Source organism: Gossypium raimondii, chromosome 2, assembly GCF_025698545.1.
Source record: "Gossypium raimondii isolate GPD5lz chromosome 2, ASM2569854v1, whole genome shotgun sequence".
Taxonomy (NCBI): domain Eukaryota; kingdom Viridiplantae; phylum Streptophyta; class Magnoliopsida; order Malvales; family Malvaceae; genus Gossypium; species Gossypium raimondii.
The window spans coordinates 5,332,194-5,351,686 of record NC_068566.1 but is presented as its reverse complement, the minus strand read 5'-3'; the positions used below and the strand labels follow the sequence as shown (position 1 = coordinate 5,351,686).

Here is a 19,493-nt window from a genome sequence, read left to right as displayed (position 1 = left end):
GCCCTCTAAATTTTTTTGTCAATTTAATTACTCTAATTATAATAATTGCTCGAATTGGTTATTGCCATTAAAATTTTCATTAATCTATTAACTAATTGCTAACATGATTTTTTTTTTTTACTTTTGATTAAAGTTAAGTACCCTTATAACTAGTCCAAAATACTATTTTTAATTAGTTTTCATTGCTTGTTTGATAATTTCTGGACAGTTTTTTTTTTTTTTTTGTTTGGTATCATATGAACTTTTAGAAAAATAACTAAAATCCAACACTTGTTTCCCAACTTCATTAATCCCAGTATTGTAGACTCCTAGTGGATTCTCTTGTAGAAGGTGATTGCTTTCTGTCACCTTTCAAGCTCTTATTCGGGTTCCGATGAAGGCGATGGTTGCTTTCGTTTAAGTTTATACTTTTTTTATACCTTTTCAAGCTCTTCTTTTTCAGGTTTAGCGATCTTCTTTTCGCGTTCCAATGACGGTGATGGTGGCTTTCGTTTAAGCTTATGGCTTTCTGTCACCTTTTCAAGCTCTTCTTCTTCGTGTTTCTTCCTTTTGTTACTATTTTTTATTTCGATGACGACCATTTTTGTAGAAGTTTATAGTTTTCTTTCACTGTTTCCTTTTTCAAATTGATGATGGTAGTACGGTGGTGGCTGATTTAGATCATATGGAACTCCAAAAGATGATCAAAATCTTCCCCAAAAGCTAAATGTTCTCAACTAGGAAAAGTTAAGCATTGGAGAAAAAAAAGAGAGTTTTGGATTAATTATTAAGAGATCCCTAAATTTAGTCGAAAGTAAAAAAAATATCACATCAATAGTCCGTTTAGGGAATTAAAGGAATTTTTACAGGATGATTAATTCGAGCAACTATCTTAATTAGAGTAATTAAATTGACAACAAAAATTAAGGTGACCAAAATAAGAATGGCGCTATTTTAGGATGACATGTGTTGTAGTTTACCTTTCCTCTAATGCACATAGATTACTTTACCTATTTTTCATTATAGGGATCAAAATGTAATTCAAGATATAATATAAGGATTGTTATGGTAGTTTTACCTCTATAATGCTCAAGCTAATCGCTAGATCGATGATGAAATACTTAAATTGATTCATTATTAATACCTTAATGATTCAATTAAAACGTTTCAGAGTTTGTATACCAATTTACAATCGGGACCATAATTTGAGGATATCAATTGGAATTAACCCTTTTAAAATCGAAAAGTATGTTCAAATCTTGCATTGGCTCTCAGGCTCAGCTAATGCAAATCTGTTCATCCCCCTTTACCTTTCTGATTTCCACTCTATTGATTTAAGGAAATTAGGGTTTTTGAACGTGTCCTAATTCAAAATCCTAAAAGATGGCGCCTCTGACTTGCACCAAACTGTCTTTAATCACCATAGCCGGAGTCGTAACTCAAGTCATCGGCCTTTCCTTTTTCGTCTTCGGCTTTTTCCCGGTAAAACCGGCTCTTCCCGGCACCAGGTAAGCACTTTGTTTCATTCGAAAACGAAAGAATATCTCATTTTCAATTTGAAATCAGATCACAATTCTAAACAATTCAATTCAATTTTTTCTTTTTTTGTTTTAAATGTTTTGCTTTATCTTCAGTGGTTCGGAGAGTTTTTACGTGCCAGCATGCGACTTCGTTAGCAATCAAAGCGACACGACCTTGCCGTCCGATCAACTCAAATCATTATATCAAGTTCGTTCTAATAGAGTTTTTAATCTAAAATAAATGAAAATAAATAAATAAACGAACCGTGCCTTTCCAATTGCTTTGAAATTCTGAAGACCGTTCTTTTTTTCTGTGACTTAGGAATTGTCGGGGATCCCTCCTTCGTTTGATAGACTTATTTTAATGGTAAGTTAGTTTTAGTTAGTTAGTTGCTTAGTTTGTTTCTGTTTAAAGGGTTAATTTGAGTTTTTGTTGTATAATTTACAAGGAGTTTAGTTTAGTGTAGATTGTAGACGGTCTTCCAGCAGAATTCGTGCTTGGAAAAGATGGGAAACCGCCTAATAAGCAATTTAAGGAGGCAATGCCTTATACTCAGTCATTGCTAGCCAGTGGATCGGCTATTGGTTACCATGCTAAGGCTGCCCCTCCTACTGTAACAATGCCTCGATTAAAGGTGTGGACTTTTCTGATTGTTCCTAAAGGAGAAATTGTTACATATATCCATCCTATCACATTAGCTGTTGCGCAGCATGCATGGGGCCAAAAAATTTCATTTGCTTGAACAAGTCATGCCAGCATCCTGAATTGTTTGGTTTGCAACTGATATGGAAACAACTAATCTAACTCCTTTTAAAAATATATGAAGTTATATGTTTTTCTGGAATATGGTTTTGGCCTCACGGTGTTAGCTTGTGATTGTAGGCTATGGTCTCTGGTGCAATTGGTGGATTCTTGGATGTAGCATTCAATTTTAACACACAGGCTATGACAGATGACAATCTTCTTGGTTAGATTTAAAGTTACCTTGATGTTCTGTAATGCAGGAGTACATTTTACTTTTAATGGATCTATTGAGGGGCTTCATTATTCACTCATATGGCAGGTCAGTTTTTCAAGATTGGCTGGAAAATGGTGATGCTCGGTGATGAAACATGGCTTAAGTTGTTTCCTGGGTTATTCAAAAGGCATGATGGTGTTAGCAGCTTCTATGTATTTCTCATTCTTGGCATGCAGTGTTTTATCTTTATCTGTAAAAATTATGTGAGCAGATTCCTGACTTTACATAATTTGTTATTGATACAGGTGAAGGATACTGTGCAAGTAGATCAAAATGTTTCGCGACATTTGGGAGATGAACTTAGTAAAGATGACTGGGATCTTTTGGTTAGCATTTTTTATTTTCCATGATCTAAAAGGAAATATCTTGTAATATTGTTATATTGATGTTTGTCCCCATCTCAGTTTTTTTTTTTTTACTTTATTATTATTATAATTGGAGAAACATAATACACAAGACACCAAAGGTTGCCAGCTTAGGTACTCTCTAGTTTCTACCTTTCTAAGTTAAGATGTTCGTGGTTACCACTGTTTGCATTCATGCTATTGTGCTGGTGCTGCCTAGGTTGGTTTCTGTGATTTTCTTTTTCTTATTTGTCTCTATCCTGTTTGCTGAGCTTAGTTATAAATCCAATATAATTAATAAACTATTCATTGACTACTTTGAAGATTAACTTAACATACCAATCTTAGGTGCTATGTTGGAGTTCAATATGATCAAACGTCATAGTTGAAAACCATTAATAATGTTATGCAGAGTAAGAGGGACATGAATGTAGTATGATGTCATGAAAGTACTCCAATAACTACACATCAGTTCCGGTACATTCTATATTGACAACAGTAAAATAGGCTTCACAATGCCATAAAAGAAATGGCTCTAGATTGAGCAAGAATGAGAGTAGATTTCCTGTTTGTATGGTTTTCTCTTTTTAATTTGATAGGATTTATTATGTTAGGTTGGGCCTGCTTATTGTTGCATTCTCTTCATTATTTTTACTTCCATTGCTCACCTTGATTCAGATCTATTATGTTATTATAATGTTAAGCATCAGCCTGATTGTGCCTTTGTTTTAAGCCTTCTCTGTTTCTTCTGCTAAATTAATGTTCTTGTTAAACTCTTTGTATGCTGAGAATTAGAAGCTGCTATTTGTCATGTGAAAGTTTCTCAAATTGCATTATTTGCTATATTTAGATATTCTGAAAGCTAAGTTGAAAATTGGATTGTTGAATTGTGGTTTTCTTGGTGGTATACTTTACCTCCATTGTAGCACATTTTAATTGGTGCTGTTTGCAGATTCTGCACTATCTAGGATTGGATCATGTTGGACATATTGGTGGGCGGAACAGGTATTACATTATATGATTTTACCTTTATCTTCATTTGAACTAAATTGCAGTTTTATTCTTCAATTTAGGCTACAATTGGATTCTAAGGCAATATATTCTTGATATGCATTTTCATTCTCAGCAGTTACATGGGACATTTAATCAAAACCAAAAGGAGTGATGTTTGTTGCAACAGACACATGCATAGAGAAACATGTCATTAAAACCTAAATGACTGATATTTGTTGCTATCTATACATGTATAACTAGTTATGTTACACTACCTACATTTAATTATGAAAATGCAGCTTCTTGGCATGAGTCGTGTTTTACACGATGATCAATATATTGTTTTATTTTGCCTGTTTCGTTATGGGATAAATAGGTAAATATATCCTTTTCTCTAATTTTTCCCCTATGCAGATTAATTCCTTTTCAAAGTTCTCTTCTTTGTTTGACTTGGATCAAATTGTATTTATGGGTCTAGATGACATGCAAATTTGCTGGATAAAGTAATGACGCATACAGTAAAGAGCAATAGAACTAAAAATATAGAAATGGGTTATTACATGATCTACAATGTGAGCTTGTCAACATATTGGCGAATTTTATTTACTAAGAAGTGCAAATATATATATATTTAGAAAATACTAAGAAGTGTAAATATAAGATTTATGTATTCGGCTAATTTATGCCTTCCATCAGTGCAGCTTTTTCTGCTTCTTTTTTTTTTTTTTTTGGGGGGGGGGGGGACATTATTTTTCATTTACTCTTCACCTAGTAGCACTGCATGTTGGATGATTCAAAAAACCAATCTCCACTTTTCCTATTAATGCTATTTTCAGGATGCTTTGTGTTTGTGGTGTAAAATATTTTATATGTCTTGGATCGGATGCAGTGTAATTGTCAATGCAGTATCCTTATATCACCATTTGGAGCAAAATGCATGATTGAGGTGTAATGTGATTAAGGATGGTAAAACTCGACCTGCTCCAAATAGGGAGGTTTTTACTTTTTATTTTTATTTTTTAGCCATGGAGACAGGCAGTGGAGCGGGGCAGTTTTGGTAAATTCTTGCTTTGCACTGCCTGGCCCCACCTTTTAAATTTACTATTTTACCCCTTAAAAGATTTTATGTACCCTGTATATATTTTAAATATGTGCTAGATATATGTACTAAAATAATATATATACAAGAATACACATACATCATATTTATACTAAAGAATTATAAATATTGAAAGTATATTTATGAATAAATTATATTATATACTAATATAAATATAAAAATCATAAGTAAAAAAGTGCGAAAGAGCAGTGTTGAGTGGGTTGTGGATGTAACCAACATCCATGGAAATGGATGTTTTCAATATCTATGCAAGTGGTGGATGTAATCGTCCTGCTCTATTGCAATCCCTAAATGTAATCAAAACTCAAAGATGCTTGTAGAATTTACCCTTCTTTTTTATATGACTTTTCCTTATTTTGTTACTTGATATTCATATTGGTTCCCATAGTGGGAAAAGATTTATAACATCAACAGACCTCATTTACATGTTTATTCATCTTTCTTAGTGTATTGATGGCCCCAAAAATGAAGGAGATGGATGAGGTGGTGAAGTTGATCCATTCAAGTATTAATCAATCCCAAGGAAATGGCCTAGGGCGGACACTTTTGGTTTGTGCTATTTAGTGCTTCTTGAATTATTGATTTCAAACTGATAAAACAACTCTAGACAATTGCATCCTTACTTTTAGAAAATCTTAATCATGAATTTGACGTATGATCTGGGAGCATCCTAAAACGTAGGGATAAATTGGAAGACTTAAATAGTAAAATTGGCTCATCAGTCATTGATTTAGCTCCACTACTTCTTATGCTTGTTATTTGACAATTGCACCTGGATTCACACATTGTGATTATTGTTTTATGAAATAAACTCTATATACCTGGTGGCAAGATATATGAGATGCCAACAAATATTTAGGGTAATGATATACATGCTAGATAGTGATGAGTGGCATTGAATGATGCGTGCTTGAGCAAGCTTGTTTATCATTAAGCATGCTGCCTAAAATCAGTTGATTATAAGTGGAGAGGCCCACATTTAATATAAGACCATAAGAAACCATACACTTAACAGATTTTGGGTACCACTTTAGTGCTGCCTTTCGTTTGTAGCTCAACAGAAGCCTATGAATGGACAACCTCACAAGGTGTGGTTAGCTTCACTTGGGGGTTAGACAGGAAGAACACAAAACAAAACCTGGGATCTGATACCATGTTAAGCAACCTAAAGTAATTTGTAATAGGTGGAGTGGCTCAATTTTAAGATATGACGACAAGAAACCTAACACTTGACAAATGTGGTATTTCAATGCTTATACATGCATATATGTGCCTATAAAAATTCTTGTTCTTGTCAGTCATTATGTTTGTGGGAAAGACCGAAGGGGATTACATACTGAAGCTTCTGCAATCCAATTGCTAAAGGGAATGTGTGTGCTCATATGCATGTGTGCAAGTTATAGTTCATAATAGTCTTTAACAGTTCCAGAAAAGGGGATGATATGTAAGCTTTTACAGGGCAATTGCTGATGGGAATGTAGTGATAAGCAAGCTATCAATATCCTTAATCAACTTTGAATAGAAATATTGGTCCATTATGGTATATCATTAGCTCTTGATCTTCATACTAAGCGTTCAAACACTTCTTCACATAGATCCCTGTAGAGCTTTGATTTGGAGAACTTTCTATGTATGGGATCTAAGAGCTTGACTTTTTCAAGAAGTCAAGACTTCTTTATTAAATCTATACCTTGTGTTGTGAAATGACATAGGGACTTGGGTCTTTTTATTTTTCAAGCCTTCTCATTTTAGCAGCATCCAGTGTCATGTAAGCTTTCCAAAAGCAGAGCTACGTCCTTCCATATTTGGCAAAATTCTGATTTGGTTTGAACCTCTGGTGCATTTGGGTTGTTTCAATAAGCTATTTGCACCGGCACTATGCATCTTGCTTTTATATGATGCAATGACTTGGCCCTATTTAGATCTATTGTTGCCATTATGAGTTGAATTGAATCAACTGATATTTTGGATTTATCTGATATATCTTCATTTTATTCCGCATATAGATGATAGTAAGTGATCATGGCATGACAGAAAATGGTAATCATGGGGGTTCTACATATGAAGAAACTGACACATTAGCTCTTTTTATTGGTCTGAGGAATCATGTCTTTGACTATGCATCAGTCATCAACCAGGTAATTGAACTAATGGAACTTCACAACATTTTATTGTAGCTATTAGTAGTTTCTGGTAGTTCTATTTTTTTTATCAAGCTGTATCACAAACTCCTCATCTATTGCTGAGCGCATAGGTGTTACAGTGCACCACCTTTTATTTTCTTCAGCGACTTAAAAGGGGACTTGAACATGATTTTCTTTTCACTGAAAGTTGACAGTGCTGAATGCCATCCTAAACTGTGCTGAAGTTTTTCATTTTCATTTATTTTCCTATTACATTTTCTTTCTTTTATCCTTCAGTTGGGGGAAGTTGAGCATTTACAAGTTTCTCCTTTGCTATATAGTCTTTGTATCTTAATGGAAACTCTAAATAGGTGAACAATATGTTTTTGGCTTTAGCAGTGTCAAGGATTTCCAGATATGAGAATAGGGTTCAAGAGCTTGGTTTACTATGCTATTATAGTTTTTGTGCTTTAGTTTGTAATAGGGTTGTCTAATATACATGATTTTTTATGCAGATTGACATTGCACCAACCTTGGCTCTTTTGTTTGGCGTGCCAATTCCTAAAAACAATGTTGGTGTTCTTATTAGAGAGGCTTTTGATTCTCTAAAAGGTTTATCTCTTCTTTCCTCAGTTGATAGAGCTTTGCTCTTTTTTATGGGGTGAATATCTAACTGTCCATGTGCTAATGATAGTATCTTGACATTTCATGAAAGAAATGGGGAAAGGTGGATATTGTTTTCCAAAAGGAAAAATATAATTCTTCTAGAGATTGTTTCAGCCTTGCTCCTAGATGATAACAGTGTGGAATGAATTTTCCTCTTTATTGTCTGGAGTGTGATAATGCTTTTCTAATATGCATTGTTCTATTCAACTTCCCTAAGATGCTATCATTAGAAGACTCAGGGAATCGCACATTTACAGCTATGCAAAGTGTGCAATGAAAGAGGGAATTGTGTAATTATGTCTGTATTTGGAACTTGTGGAGTTTGTGCTAAATTGTTATCCTCTAGTCCTTGGTGATAAATAGGGAGGAAATGAAAGATGCTTCAATTTTGAAAATAAATTACTTCCTTAGGTCCATGTGCTATCTGGACCTGATATGATTATCTAATTCCTTTCCTTTTTTGATGAATTCAGAAGACAAACATCTGAGGGCCCTGGAGTTGAATTCTTGGCAGTTGCTGAGATTGCTGCAAGCTCAGTTATCAGGTTTACCATGCAGAAATTTCCCCTGTGATGCATTTTATGATCATCAGAGTTCAGGTTCTACTGACTGCAATCATGAGACAGAAGATATGCTTTGTTGCTTGTATATGGAAGCGACAACTCTATACACCTCCTGGAAGTCTAAGAGAGGCTTTGAGTGGGTTTTCTATGTGTCAGACTATTTTAACATCCCAATCATGAAACGATATCCTATTAAAATTCCTAATTCAGTTTGTTGTTTTATAATTTGTAGGTCTGCTAGCAACAGAGATTACAGCAGCGCTGCAGCAGCATATTACAAGTTTCTCAAATCTGCAAGTGAGTGGTTATCACGAAGATCTACTGATGTATGTATATTCTTTTTCAACAGGTTTCTGAGCTAACTGAAACTAATTGGTGATATTCAATATGGTGTGGACAATAGACTTTCTTTTTCTTTTTTTTTTTCCAAATATATTAAATTTTCTTGTTATTTTTAACAGTTTTTTTCTTCATTTTCTTCCTTTTAATGGGGGCAGAAACCTGTTAAACTACTTGCACTTGGACTGGCTACAATATTCGTCTCAACTGTAATATTATCAAGCCTGATGTTTTGTCGGCTCAGAGAAATTTACCATGGAGGAAAGCAACAGTCTTTGAACTTAAATGATAGCATGAATGATTGGTCTTTGGATGAGACATTCATTCTCAGTGTTATCTTGATCCTTGTTTCAAGTATGACATCAAGTTCTATGGTAGAGGAAGAGCATTACATATGGTATTTTCTGATATCCACATTCTATCTCTTATTACTCCGTAAAACAGCACAGTCCCTTTGTGCTGTTCGTTTTCAGAGTTCTTGTTTCACACAAAATGGACAAAGTAGAGAAGGTTACTTTAGAATGTGTTTCGTCTTCCTGCTGCTTACCTCTGGAAGGGTTTTGAGAGGCTGGCATCAAGGTGGCGTAAACTGGACTAGTCTTCCTGACATTTCTAAATGGCTTGAACAGGCTGGGAGCCAACATGTGAAATCACTTCAGCTAATATCTGCCTTTCTGGTGATTAGCATAGGTTTATTTGCTTTATTTTCAATAGAATCCAAGGGAAAATGTTTCCAGATGGTCAGACTTAGCTTTCTGATATCTGGATTGTTGGTTTTGCTGCATATCACAAAATACCAGGATTATACATTTTCATCCACTAATTATGGTGCTACCTTATTGGTACAAATAATCTATGCAATTCTTGGTGTTGCAACTATCGGGACTGTTGTAGCCTTGCCATGGGTTATTCCTTTCTCAACCTCCAAGATTTGCCCAACTGATAATACCATTTCACCTCTTTTTCTTAGCATTCATGAGAAATTCCCATTAGTGGAATTAAGGGATTCTTTATATGTGATTGGATGGGCATACGTACTATGTTGGTGTCTTCTGCAGCTTTTACTTCAACAACCAATCAACACAACACCCATATTATTGCTTCTTTTGCAAATTTTGGCCGGCACACTCTATTTTGCTAGAAGTGGAACACATCATAAAGAATGGGTAGAGGTCAGTTGCTACCTGATACTTTTCTGACTGATTTTTACTTCTTCCTTCAATGTTAAAGGCAAGTAATTTTGCGTGGTATGGTCCCTAAACACAGATAGCTTTCGTGTTGAACTTTTTTGAAGTGGGATATTTAGAAAGTGGCATGCTAAGGTTGAGAAGCTCCTGAATTTTTAGTTTCAGTTTAGATTATTAGTTCGTTTGTGCACATAGGTTTTTTGGTTTGTTGTGTCATTATTGAATTCATAAAGATACACGTTCTTCTCAGTGAGCGCAATACCATCCTCGACTTTTCTTCATTTTCATCTCTTCAACCCCCATGCCACCTTTTCCTCTACCTTCTCCCTTTGTTGCTCTAGTTTGTGTTTTTACAGTTTTCTCCGCAAAAGGAACTTTTAAATTTGTCAAAAACGAAACCTTAGAAATTAAATTTCTACATACATGGACACAGAGCAAATATTGTCTTGAAAGCATTTTTAAGTTGTTAAATGAGCAACAACTTTCTTGTTCTAATGTCGGTATTTTGTTTTCTTAGATTGCAGCATTTTACTACTTGGGAATGGCTAGTCATTTTGCTCTAGGAAATACCAACACACTAGCTACTATTGATGTTGCTGGAGCTTTCATTGTATGTATTCTTTTACTTGCTCACTTTTAATACATATGCTTGAATGCAAGACCTTTTTTCTTTCGTTTCCTTTTTTAAATGGGAGGCTTATATGCAAACTTGATATTTTCTTTTCATATGAAGTTTAAGATACTGACGTTACTTATCTTTCTCAACATTGTTGTACTTGTTGCAAGGGTATCTCAAGTCACTCGACATTGCTTTCTGGCATTCTAATGTTTATTATCACCTACGCGTCACCCATGTTTATTCTTCTTAGCCTTGTAATGTACATCTCTATGAAAAACATGGCCCATCTTGTAATTCCTGAGAAAGCAGGTCCTGGAGATCATCTCATGATGATGCTGGGTTTTTCATGCCTCGTACCGCTGGTCATAAATTCAATTCTCTTGACCGCATACACGGTTGTATTGCTGTTAATGCAGAATCACTTATTTGTTTGGAGTGTTTTCTCACCCAAGTAAGTTCTGAGTCTCATCCAAAAATCCTTAGATGACTGACATGTGCCTATGCATGCTCGTATATTGCACTGATGACAAATTGCATGAATAACTGGTGTTCTTGTTCTTCCAAAACATCGTACCTATTTCATGAAAAAAACCATCAAAGTATTTGATTCATCAGAATTCCAATTACCTTGTGGTAAAACTAATGTTGCTAATTCTTCCAGGTACTTGTATGTTTGTGCTACAGCCGTATGCACTTATATTGGCGTCTTTATCGTTGCCGCAACAGGATTTTATGCTTATTTTGTACTGGTCACGCGGAAGCAGAAACCATACTCTTGTTAGCAACAAGCCAACAACACTAAATAGTCAATAGCGAATGCAGCAACTAGCAAACTGATTTTGCATTCTTCCAAACGAACGGCAGTGATTGAAGTTGAGTTAATCCTTGTAGGTTTCAGTTAATTTCTTTTATATTTGATTCTGTAAACTTCTTGGATGTAATCTTGCTTGCATAAGATACTGGAAGCAATTTCTGCTAGAATGTAACTTTACAGGGGAAAGAATCATGTTTGGGTCAAATGAAGGGGTGAGTTTTTTGAAGGTTTCTTGCAAAAACACTGGATGGCTGATTCTTGATTTAAATAAGGTGGTTAATAATAACAATAACCAACCCATGATAATTAAAAAAACCCAATATTGATACTACTTTTAAAATTTGCACAACCATGTTATAAAAGACGAACTCAAGAAATTATTATTTTAATGTCAGATAAGGTCAACCATTAAACCTGATCACGGGTTGGGTAATTTGATCAAACCTGCTCGAACTTCCATTTTGACCAAAAATTTAAGTTCAAAAAATGAACTTAGAGAAAACTAGGTTTTTTTTGCCCAAACCGGGCGAAATTTTAATACTTAATATTTTTAATTATTTTTAATTTCTATACTAACTTACTAACCTTCCCGTCCTCCCCTCCCCTTAGCCCTTACTCTCAATTCCCAAATCAATTCCAAAAAAATAAACCCTAACTGCATGGCGGCTTGCGGATCACCACCTCTATCGCCAGCGTTCTTCCACCACTCACCCACATCGTCACCCACTGGTCCATCGTCGCTCACCACTGTTACAGCAGGACTGAGAACCCGAACCCAACTCAGGTCAAGAATCTCCTTTTTCCTCCCATTTTTTCACTGGTTTGGCTCCCACGGGATTGATTTGGTTTCCAGCTAGCATCTTTTCAGCTTCATCTAGGAAAATTGGCTCGAATCATTTTTATCTGGTCTGTCTTCTCTATTGGAAATGGCTGTTCTACTTTTTCTGGGTTCTTGAAATGGAGGATCATTACATGATTTCTTAGATGTTTTAGATTTGGGCTGCCATTTCCATCATATTATTCGCCACGTTTATATTTGTTTCTATCAAATACATTTTAACCATAATATATTCGATAGAAACAAAAAATAAAAAGAACATGGCGAATAATATGATGGAAATGGCAGCCCAAATCTCAAACATCTAAGAATCGTGTACGGGTCTGTAAAACGTCTAAGAAATCGTGATCAGGTCTACATACGAGGCACTGGCCTGATTTACAAACCGATTATTTACTGTTACTCAATGCAACCCAGCAAGCTTCCCAGTTTAGAAGGTAATTTTATGGGGCAAAGCCAAAGAATGATGATTACTCATTTTACTCAATCATAATCATAAAGTTAATAACTGAAAGATGGATCTTATTTTATTTATTATGTGTCAACTCAAACCTCAATAAAACGTTTGAGTCGATCCGTCGACGCTTGCTCTTCTATATGAAATACCCGATGATCTTACATCATACGGGTTAGACCAGCCTCCTTGCTCAAAGTCCGAGGCTCTACCATTACTATTCCAATGCTGTCTAATTGAGTCAGTGTACAAAAATGTCAGTGACCGCGCGTGGCCATCCATCTCCGCCCCCGAATCTGTGTCAAAACCATGATAGGAGGACGAGGCAGCTGTTTCTGATGAAATTCCATTTTGGTTGTACCATTCAGGTCCCGTTTCTCCAAATAAATAATCTGAGAAGTCTTCACTCCTGGAAGAGCCCTTAGTGCTTGTAGTGCTGCACGAACTTGCATCGGAGCCGCTGAAAATGGAAGAACTCTCACTCGATGAATCAGCTGAAGGAATTCTTTGCATTGGAGGATGATACTTATGTTTACGTTGTGATATTGAGGGATTCAACTTTGAAAAATTAGAGTCGGATCTTGACTTGGATGTGTTTTGGCTACAAGGAACAGCTTCCAAATTCCTGTGTTTAAAACTATGAGAGTCGAGATTTTTTCTCACCAAAGCTGGTGCCATTGGGGAGCGCCTGAAATTTTCGAGAACCATAGTTATTTGTGCTGAATATATATAAACCAAATTTTCATGTAACCAAAGCTTTCAAAGTCACATTTACCTCGCATAGAGGAGCATGTATGCCCTTTCGAGCAAGACCCTCTCCAATGACACTGGTATTACCTACAAATCACGCTGCACGTGTCAGGTTTATGTACAGTAAGTAGTACATCTGATGATCTCAATATATACTAAGCAGAAAACAGCATACCGTGCTGTCATCAATCCTGAACCATTCCCCTCGGAAACTCTTCACGTAACATACGTAATGGCCTGAAAAGGCAGTATCCATAACATCCAAGTGAACAACCACAGCATAGAGATTGTATATGACCGCCTTCGAACTTGATCCGCTCATATATGGGGCCAAATCAAGGACCTCAGGAAATTGAACTGACTTATTTAACTTCCCGAAATTACCAGACTGCAAAAGTACAGACAGTAAACGCGAGTCGGCATTCAAATAAGCACATGGAAGCATAAAAATAAAAACTAGGCATCTTGGAATTACCTGGAACCTCTTTAAAACAATGGTAAGAATATTAGGTGACTCTAATACCGTCAACTTCTTTCTTGCTTTTACATAAGATTTGCACCTGATTAAAAGAGGGAGAATTTACCAATGAGAAACTCAAACAGTTATGACTCCTAGATATTTCCTTTGAACATACGGCAGTACTTACATGCCAATCCAAGTAAAAATGTTACAATAGGAACAAATATGCCAAAAAAGTGGGATTTGAATAGTTACCGTAATAGTATCACAATAAAATAGCCAAGTTCATTAACATCAAAAGTGGGATGAGAAAGCAATGATGCACATTAATAGATATCTAACAATAAGCCATAATGGCCAAGAAGAACGGTTATACGCAGAATCTTAACAACATTAATGAAATGGCAGTTAAAAAGCAACAAACCTAATGCAATGATATTTGTTCTCTCCATCCAAGATTTCTCTAGCTGTAAACTGTGCAAGTGCCTCCTCCAGACTTCCGATGTCCCCATCAATCTCAACAGTTAGATCCATCATCCTCTCATACCGCTCAGATTTACCAAGACACTTCATGCACTTTATCTGACAACCCAATCATGATAATAATACCATAACAACAAAGCAAAAATTATAATTACTTTGTGTCTGTAGAATAAGAACAAGTTCAATGAATACACAAACATATGGAATAACCAAAATTGTGAAAAAAGAACCTTCGAATGAAGGTAACCTCCAAAAGTTAGTCCGATTAGACTTGTCTCTTCAGCCAGTGGACCTGCAGCCCTTGCTTCCTTGAGGCAAACAGATTGCATTGCATCAACTGCATACCTGTCATCTCACTGATGTGAAGTCTAATTCCCAGTTGAGATGCTTATACCAAAGTAGCATACAAAAAGAAAATAGTTTTAACGGTTGGTTCACCTCAAAAATTCATGGGCGTCCTCTTCCTTCCCAGGACCAAGATTGCTTCCAATTTTTTGTATTTTGGATAATATCCGGATTGGGGACAAAGGGGACTCCCCTTCTTTTGCCTTCAAAATTAAACATTCAAACTCACAGATGAAGCACCACTCCTTTTTTCGACCTGCGCATTAATAATAAACCTCATATTAAAGGAGTGGCATGAACAAGGAGCGAAATCATGAAAAAGTCATGACCAGAAACTTGCATGCTTTGGAGTGGAGTCCTTTGACAAGGTATGAGGTAAGTGGCCGAGTAAAAGCCAAACACTGAAGGACAGCATTAGCATAACAACTGCAGAAAATTTCAAAGGAAAAATATAAATCAGCAACTCAAAAGCACACCTTATTAATCATAGTAGAGGAGATAATAATAATTCAAACATAGGTAATTATTTCGAGGGTGAAGAGGTGAAGAGATATGCACAAGTTCCAGCATACCATATTAGCACCAGTAATGCAAACTAATTGAAACCATTATTTTGTGAGCTAAAATAAGTTTAAGTACGAAGATTACCTGTTTCCACAATTATTAAGTCCAAATGGACATAGTTCCACTGCATCATAAGAGTACAGTTCCATGAATAGTTCATATGGAAAGATTATCTGTTAAGTCACAACAAAAATTGTTCAAATGTCAGAATATGCATAACAATACTATGAGAGCATCAACAAAAAAAACACATTGTCAATTGAAAACTACCTTGTAATTGTGTTTTTTGTCACCCTCATTACCAAAACCAAAAAGATGGGATTTAGACTGTTTGGAGGTTTTAATCTGCTGTACAACCTTCCGCAAGGACATTCTCAAGCCATTACTTGTAGTCTGTGGCAAGGTAGGGGCAGCATTACTTTTTGCAGGCAAGCCCGAGTTGGAACTGTGAACAGAATGCCCTCCAGCAGCAGAAGATGAATGATTACCAGAAGTACTACATGAGGAAGTTGTGAAGTGTTTACTTTCATGAAGTAGCAGGTCATCTTCTCTATCACTAATTACAGTTCTAGGCCTCGAAGAGCTCAGAGATGTCAAGTTACTTTTCTTGGATGCATCAGTAACTAAGAATTCAGATGAAACAGCACCGGTTGACTTGTTATAGGCAGCTTTTGTAGGATGGGCACCATCATGCATGAGATTATTGCTCTTAGTCAACTGCCTTCTGAATTCAACTTCTTCATGACTGGATTTCTTCTTATTTAATTTACTCAGATTATTAGACTCTGATGAAGGTGAGATAGCTTCTTTCATGTTCTTAGCAGATGCCCTGCTTTTAGGTATACCATTGGCGATATCATCAGAAAGCTGCCTACCTAACTTGTCATTATGGCCAGACATAAGAGTCCTGCTGGGAGAAACATCAACCAATGACTCACTACTGGTACAAGATGGGCTCACACCAGCTAATGATGAGGAACTGGATGGAGCAAAAGCACTATGTGTTGCTATGGCATCTGCACGAGGCTTAAGATTACCATCACCATTTTCAACCACTGATGAAGGGTTGGAAGATTTCTTAAATGCACTTTCCACCTCAGAACCATAGCTCTGAATTCCAGACTGTTTTTTAGCCGCAAAATCAGTTGCAGGGTGACATTCATCTTTGTGGCCTTGTCTCCAGTGAACTATTTGACACTTGCCAGAACTATACGAGGATAACAAAGAAGTCAATACCAAATGATGAAAATAGCACGAAAAACATAGCTGGCTATCCAATGCAATTAGACATTTACAAGAAAAGGCACACATCTTCTATTTTATGTTGCAAAGCAATCTGAGAAAAAAATGACAATGTAATCTTTCTTTCAAGCCACCATGATTTACGCCACCACTCACCTCCCACTTGTAAAAGAGAAATGTTCTAAACATGAGCTATAAGTTGTAAACAAATTATATACAAAATATTAACACACCACAGCCAAAACCTTTAGAAAGAGTAGTAGAAGAAATTTTTATTAAGAAAAGCAAAGGGATTTATATAGCCAACCACTAGAAAAGGCACGTATCTTCTATTTTATTTTGCAAATAAATCCAAGAAAAGAATGAAAAACAATATAATCTTACTTTTCAAGCCACCATGACACACAACGCCTGCACAAAGAGAAGGGTGTGGCAATCTAAACATGAGCTATTTGTTAAACAAAATATTTACCACAACACAACAAAGCATAGCCAAAACCTCTAAAGAGAATGGAAGAAGAAATTTTGATTACGAAGAGCAAAAAGATTCATATCACCAACCACTAGTTGAATGGAAATTTAATTAAGATAAACCAAAAATGACTTCCAGGCTTTCTCTTCTACGTCTTTAAATTGTATGGCACTCCTATCATGGAGCTATGTGATAAAATTTTATTATGCAAAGTTGAAATAGATATGCATATAAGGGCAATGAAGGCTACTATTTACCAGAGAACCCAATCAGCAAGCACAGATTAAGTATAAGGACAAAAAATAGCATTCTAATAAATAGCCCAGAAGTGGCGGCTGACAACATCATTCAATGTACATTTCTGAGATGAATCTACAAAATGTACATCCTGGGAAAGGTAGAATTTCATTTCTCACCAGGTTATCTAAACACCAGGTTTAGAGAGCTCCACTTTCTCCATAAAACAATCCCAATAAACAACACCATGAACATAGAATGTCACCACAACAATATCCGGGTCATAAATGAAATAAAATTATAATGACCATTTCTTGGGAAATTGTATTCAGCTTGATCTTTTCCCAAAATGTTAGTTAACAGAACAATCAATTTTCTAAGAACACGAACATACAATCATAGCCCCATAAGAACTTATTGAGAGGCTGAAGACCAAAACTTCACTAAAACCAAGTACCACTCCTGACAATAAAGCTTAGAAGAAGACAACTACAGTGTGAAAACCCAATCATTTTCCATCAAAATTCAAGGCTTTAAACATCTCCCTTGAAATATTTATCCCACTATTCCCCCTTCAAAGCCGAAGTAACTTTTTATCTTCACCATTCAATTCATCTTCAACAGCTGCAATGACTCTTAACAATAAATTCTCAAAACTAATTCAGTTGCTCCTACACTCTAACAACCACCATAAAGAAAACCCCCCAAATTTACATTTCTATTTGCACAAATTAGGTAAAAAAAAATTAAATCTATCTATAAGAGGGGGAAAATAGAAACGAACCAGTAACGAACAGATTTGCACTGAGAACAGCGGGTGGTGGTAGGGGCAAAGCAAACAGCACACTGGAACTTGGGATAGTAACCGTACTCCACGGTGGCCTGAGCTTCCACATAGGCGGTTTCATGAGAGACCATCTCGAGTAACCTCGTAACTTCCTCTTTCCTCGCCGCCGCATTCCTCAATTTATGCCGGATTATCAAAAAGACAACAAGAAGGGACACCAAAACGACGACGTCGAACCCTAGAGAACCAGAAACCAGCATTTCTTACCCAATAACTTTTATTCTATTGTACTCCACTTAAAATTAGCCGGCGCCGAGGATGAGGTCCGAACCAGAAAAACCTAATATGAAAAGGGCTTGGTTATACATAGAAATCTGCGACGACGACGACGGTAGCGATGACGGTGGTGGTGGTTGGAAGGGCAAAAAGGGAAATTGAGAAAGTAGTTGAGGTGAGAAGAGGATTTGAGCATCTGGGAGGATCTGAAATAGAGAAAAGGAAATCAGAGGTTTGGCTATTATTATTATTTTTTTTTATTTTTACGGAGGCTTTTTTTTTTTTGTTCTTTTCTCTTGTGTTAAAAGGACGAAACTGTTTCTATCACTTCACCATGGATTTTGCTGTCTATACTTCCATTTTCCATCTTTCAAGCTAAGCTAGGGGTAAAATCTAAACTATATAATATTTACTTAATTAGACAAGGAAAATAGTAATGTTTTAAGGATTAATTATAGAATATTTTTCAAATACAAATGCAAAATTAAAACTCTAAATATAAAATATTATCGTAAATCAATTTGGTGATACGCCATATTGATTTCTAATAAAATTTTAATCACAATCCTATTCAAATAAAAATTAAAAAGCATTTCAAATATTAATTTATAATGATATATATTTATGAATTGCACTTATACCTCTAATCATATTTGTAACTTTGGAAAACGGAAGATGAAGAATGAACTTAAAAAATCATATATTAGTTGAAACCGCTAAAAGGACCCTTTTTTTTTTTTTTTTGTATAATGAGAGTTGAATTTTAGTTAGAACACACACTGGATTTAGTTGCCTGCAAAATCCAACCATGAATAGCAAAGCCCAATGGGACTGGGAGAATCATTTCAAATGTCCAATCTCACATTAACTTCATCACCTTCTCCATTTCTCCTTTCACTTTTTCACCCAAGTGTAATAGCCCAATTTGCCCGGGGCCCATTCAGAATAAGCAGAAAAAAACTAAAAAAATAATTAAATGTCCACAGTCTAAATACATGGGCCCAACGTGGCCAAAACCGTTTTAACATAACCACTAAACCCAATTAACCTAGCCCAGACACTAAGCCCAAAATCAACTCGGCCCAAATGGCCCAACACCAGAAAACCCAAATTAGAAATGGAAAACTCCTAGGGTTTCCAGAAATTTTTAGTGCAGCAGCCAGCACGCTCCTCTCACATGTGCCTCCGTACCCTCCACATCTGCCACGCACACTGCAACACCAGCATTGTACCTGCAACAAACAGAGGCAGACAGAACGCAACAAAAAAGAGCAGAAATCGACAACAAATACTAGCAAA

The 19,493-nt window shown here is 35.9% G+C and overlaps 2 protein-coding genes across 6 annotated transcripts; one reads left to right on the top strand and one right to left on the bottom strand.

Annotated features, from left to right (window-relative positions):
* Window positions 1-1,230: 1,230 nt before the first annotated feature.
* On the top strand, window positions 1,231-11,512 carry LOC105787830 (GPI ethanolamine phosphate transferase 2). Of its 5 annotated transcripts, none has more exons than XM_012614390.2 (17): window positions 1,231-1,487; window positions 1,614-1,707; window positions 1,822-1,866; window positions 1,967-2,134; window positions 2,383-2,467; window positions 2,564-2,670; window positions 2,764-2,844; window positions 3,815-3,867; window positions 5,422-5,524; window positions 6,982-7,113; window positions 7,614-7,710; window positions 8,238-8,463; window positions 8,560-8,653; window positions 8,825-9,838; window positions 10,371-10,463; window positions 10,622-10,923; window positions 11,134-11,512. In XM_012614390.2, exons 1-17 carry the CDS (start codon window positions 1,363-1,365, stop codon window positions 11,252-11,254), a joined length of 2,940 nt encoding a protein of 979 aa, XP_012469844.1. In that variant the 5' UTR covers window positions 1,231-1,362; the 3' UTR covers window positions 11,255-11,512. The 5 variants fall into 5 exon arrangements, with proteins under 5 accessions (XP_012469844.1, XP_012469845.1, XP_052481162.1 ...); XM_012614391.2 differs by having other exon boundaries at window positions 1,233-1,487; window positions 10,640-10,923; XM_052625202.1 differs by lacking the exon at window positions 1,231-1,487 and having other exon boundaries at window positions 1,957-2,134; window positions 2,569-2,670.
* Window positions 11,513-12,625: 1,113 nt separating this feature from the next.
* On the bottom strand, window positions 12,626-18,561 carry LOC105787831 (ubiquitin carboxyl-terminal hydrolase 17). The gene is made up of 11 exons (XM_012614398.2): window positions 17,916-18,561; window positions 15,451-16,387; window positions 15,265-15,353; window positions 14,957-15,042; window positions 14,710-14,872; window positions 14,502-14,616; window positions 14,213-14,370; window positions 13,804-13,888; window positions 13,504-13,716; window positions 13,354-13,415; window positions 12,626-13,266 (listed from the first exon to the last, which is right to left on the bottom strand). Exons 1-11 carry the CDS (start codon window positions 18,176-18,178, stop codon window positions 12,678-12,680), a joined length of 2,760 nt encoding a protein of 919 aa, XP_012469852.1. The 5' UTR covers window positions 18,179-18,561; the 3' UTR covers window positions 12,626-12,677.
* Between the last annotated feature and the right edge of the window lie 932 nt (window positions 18,562-19,493).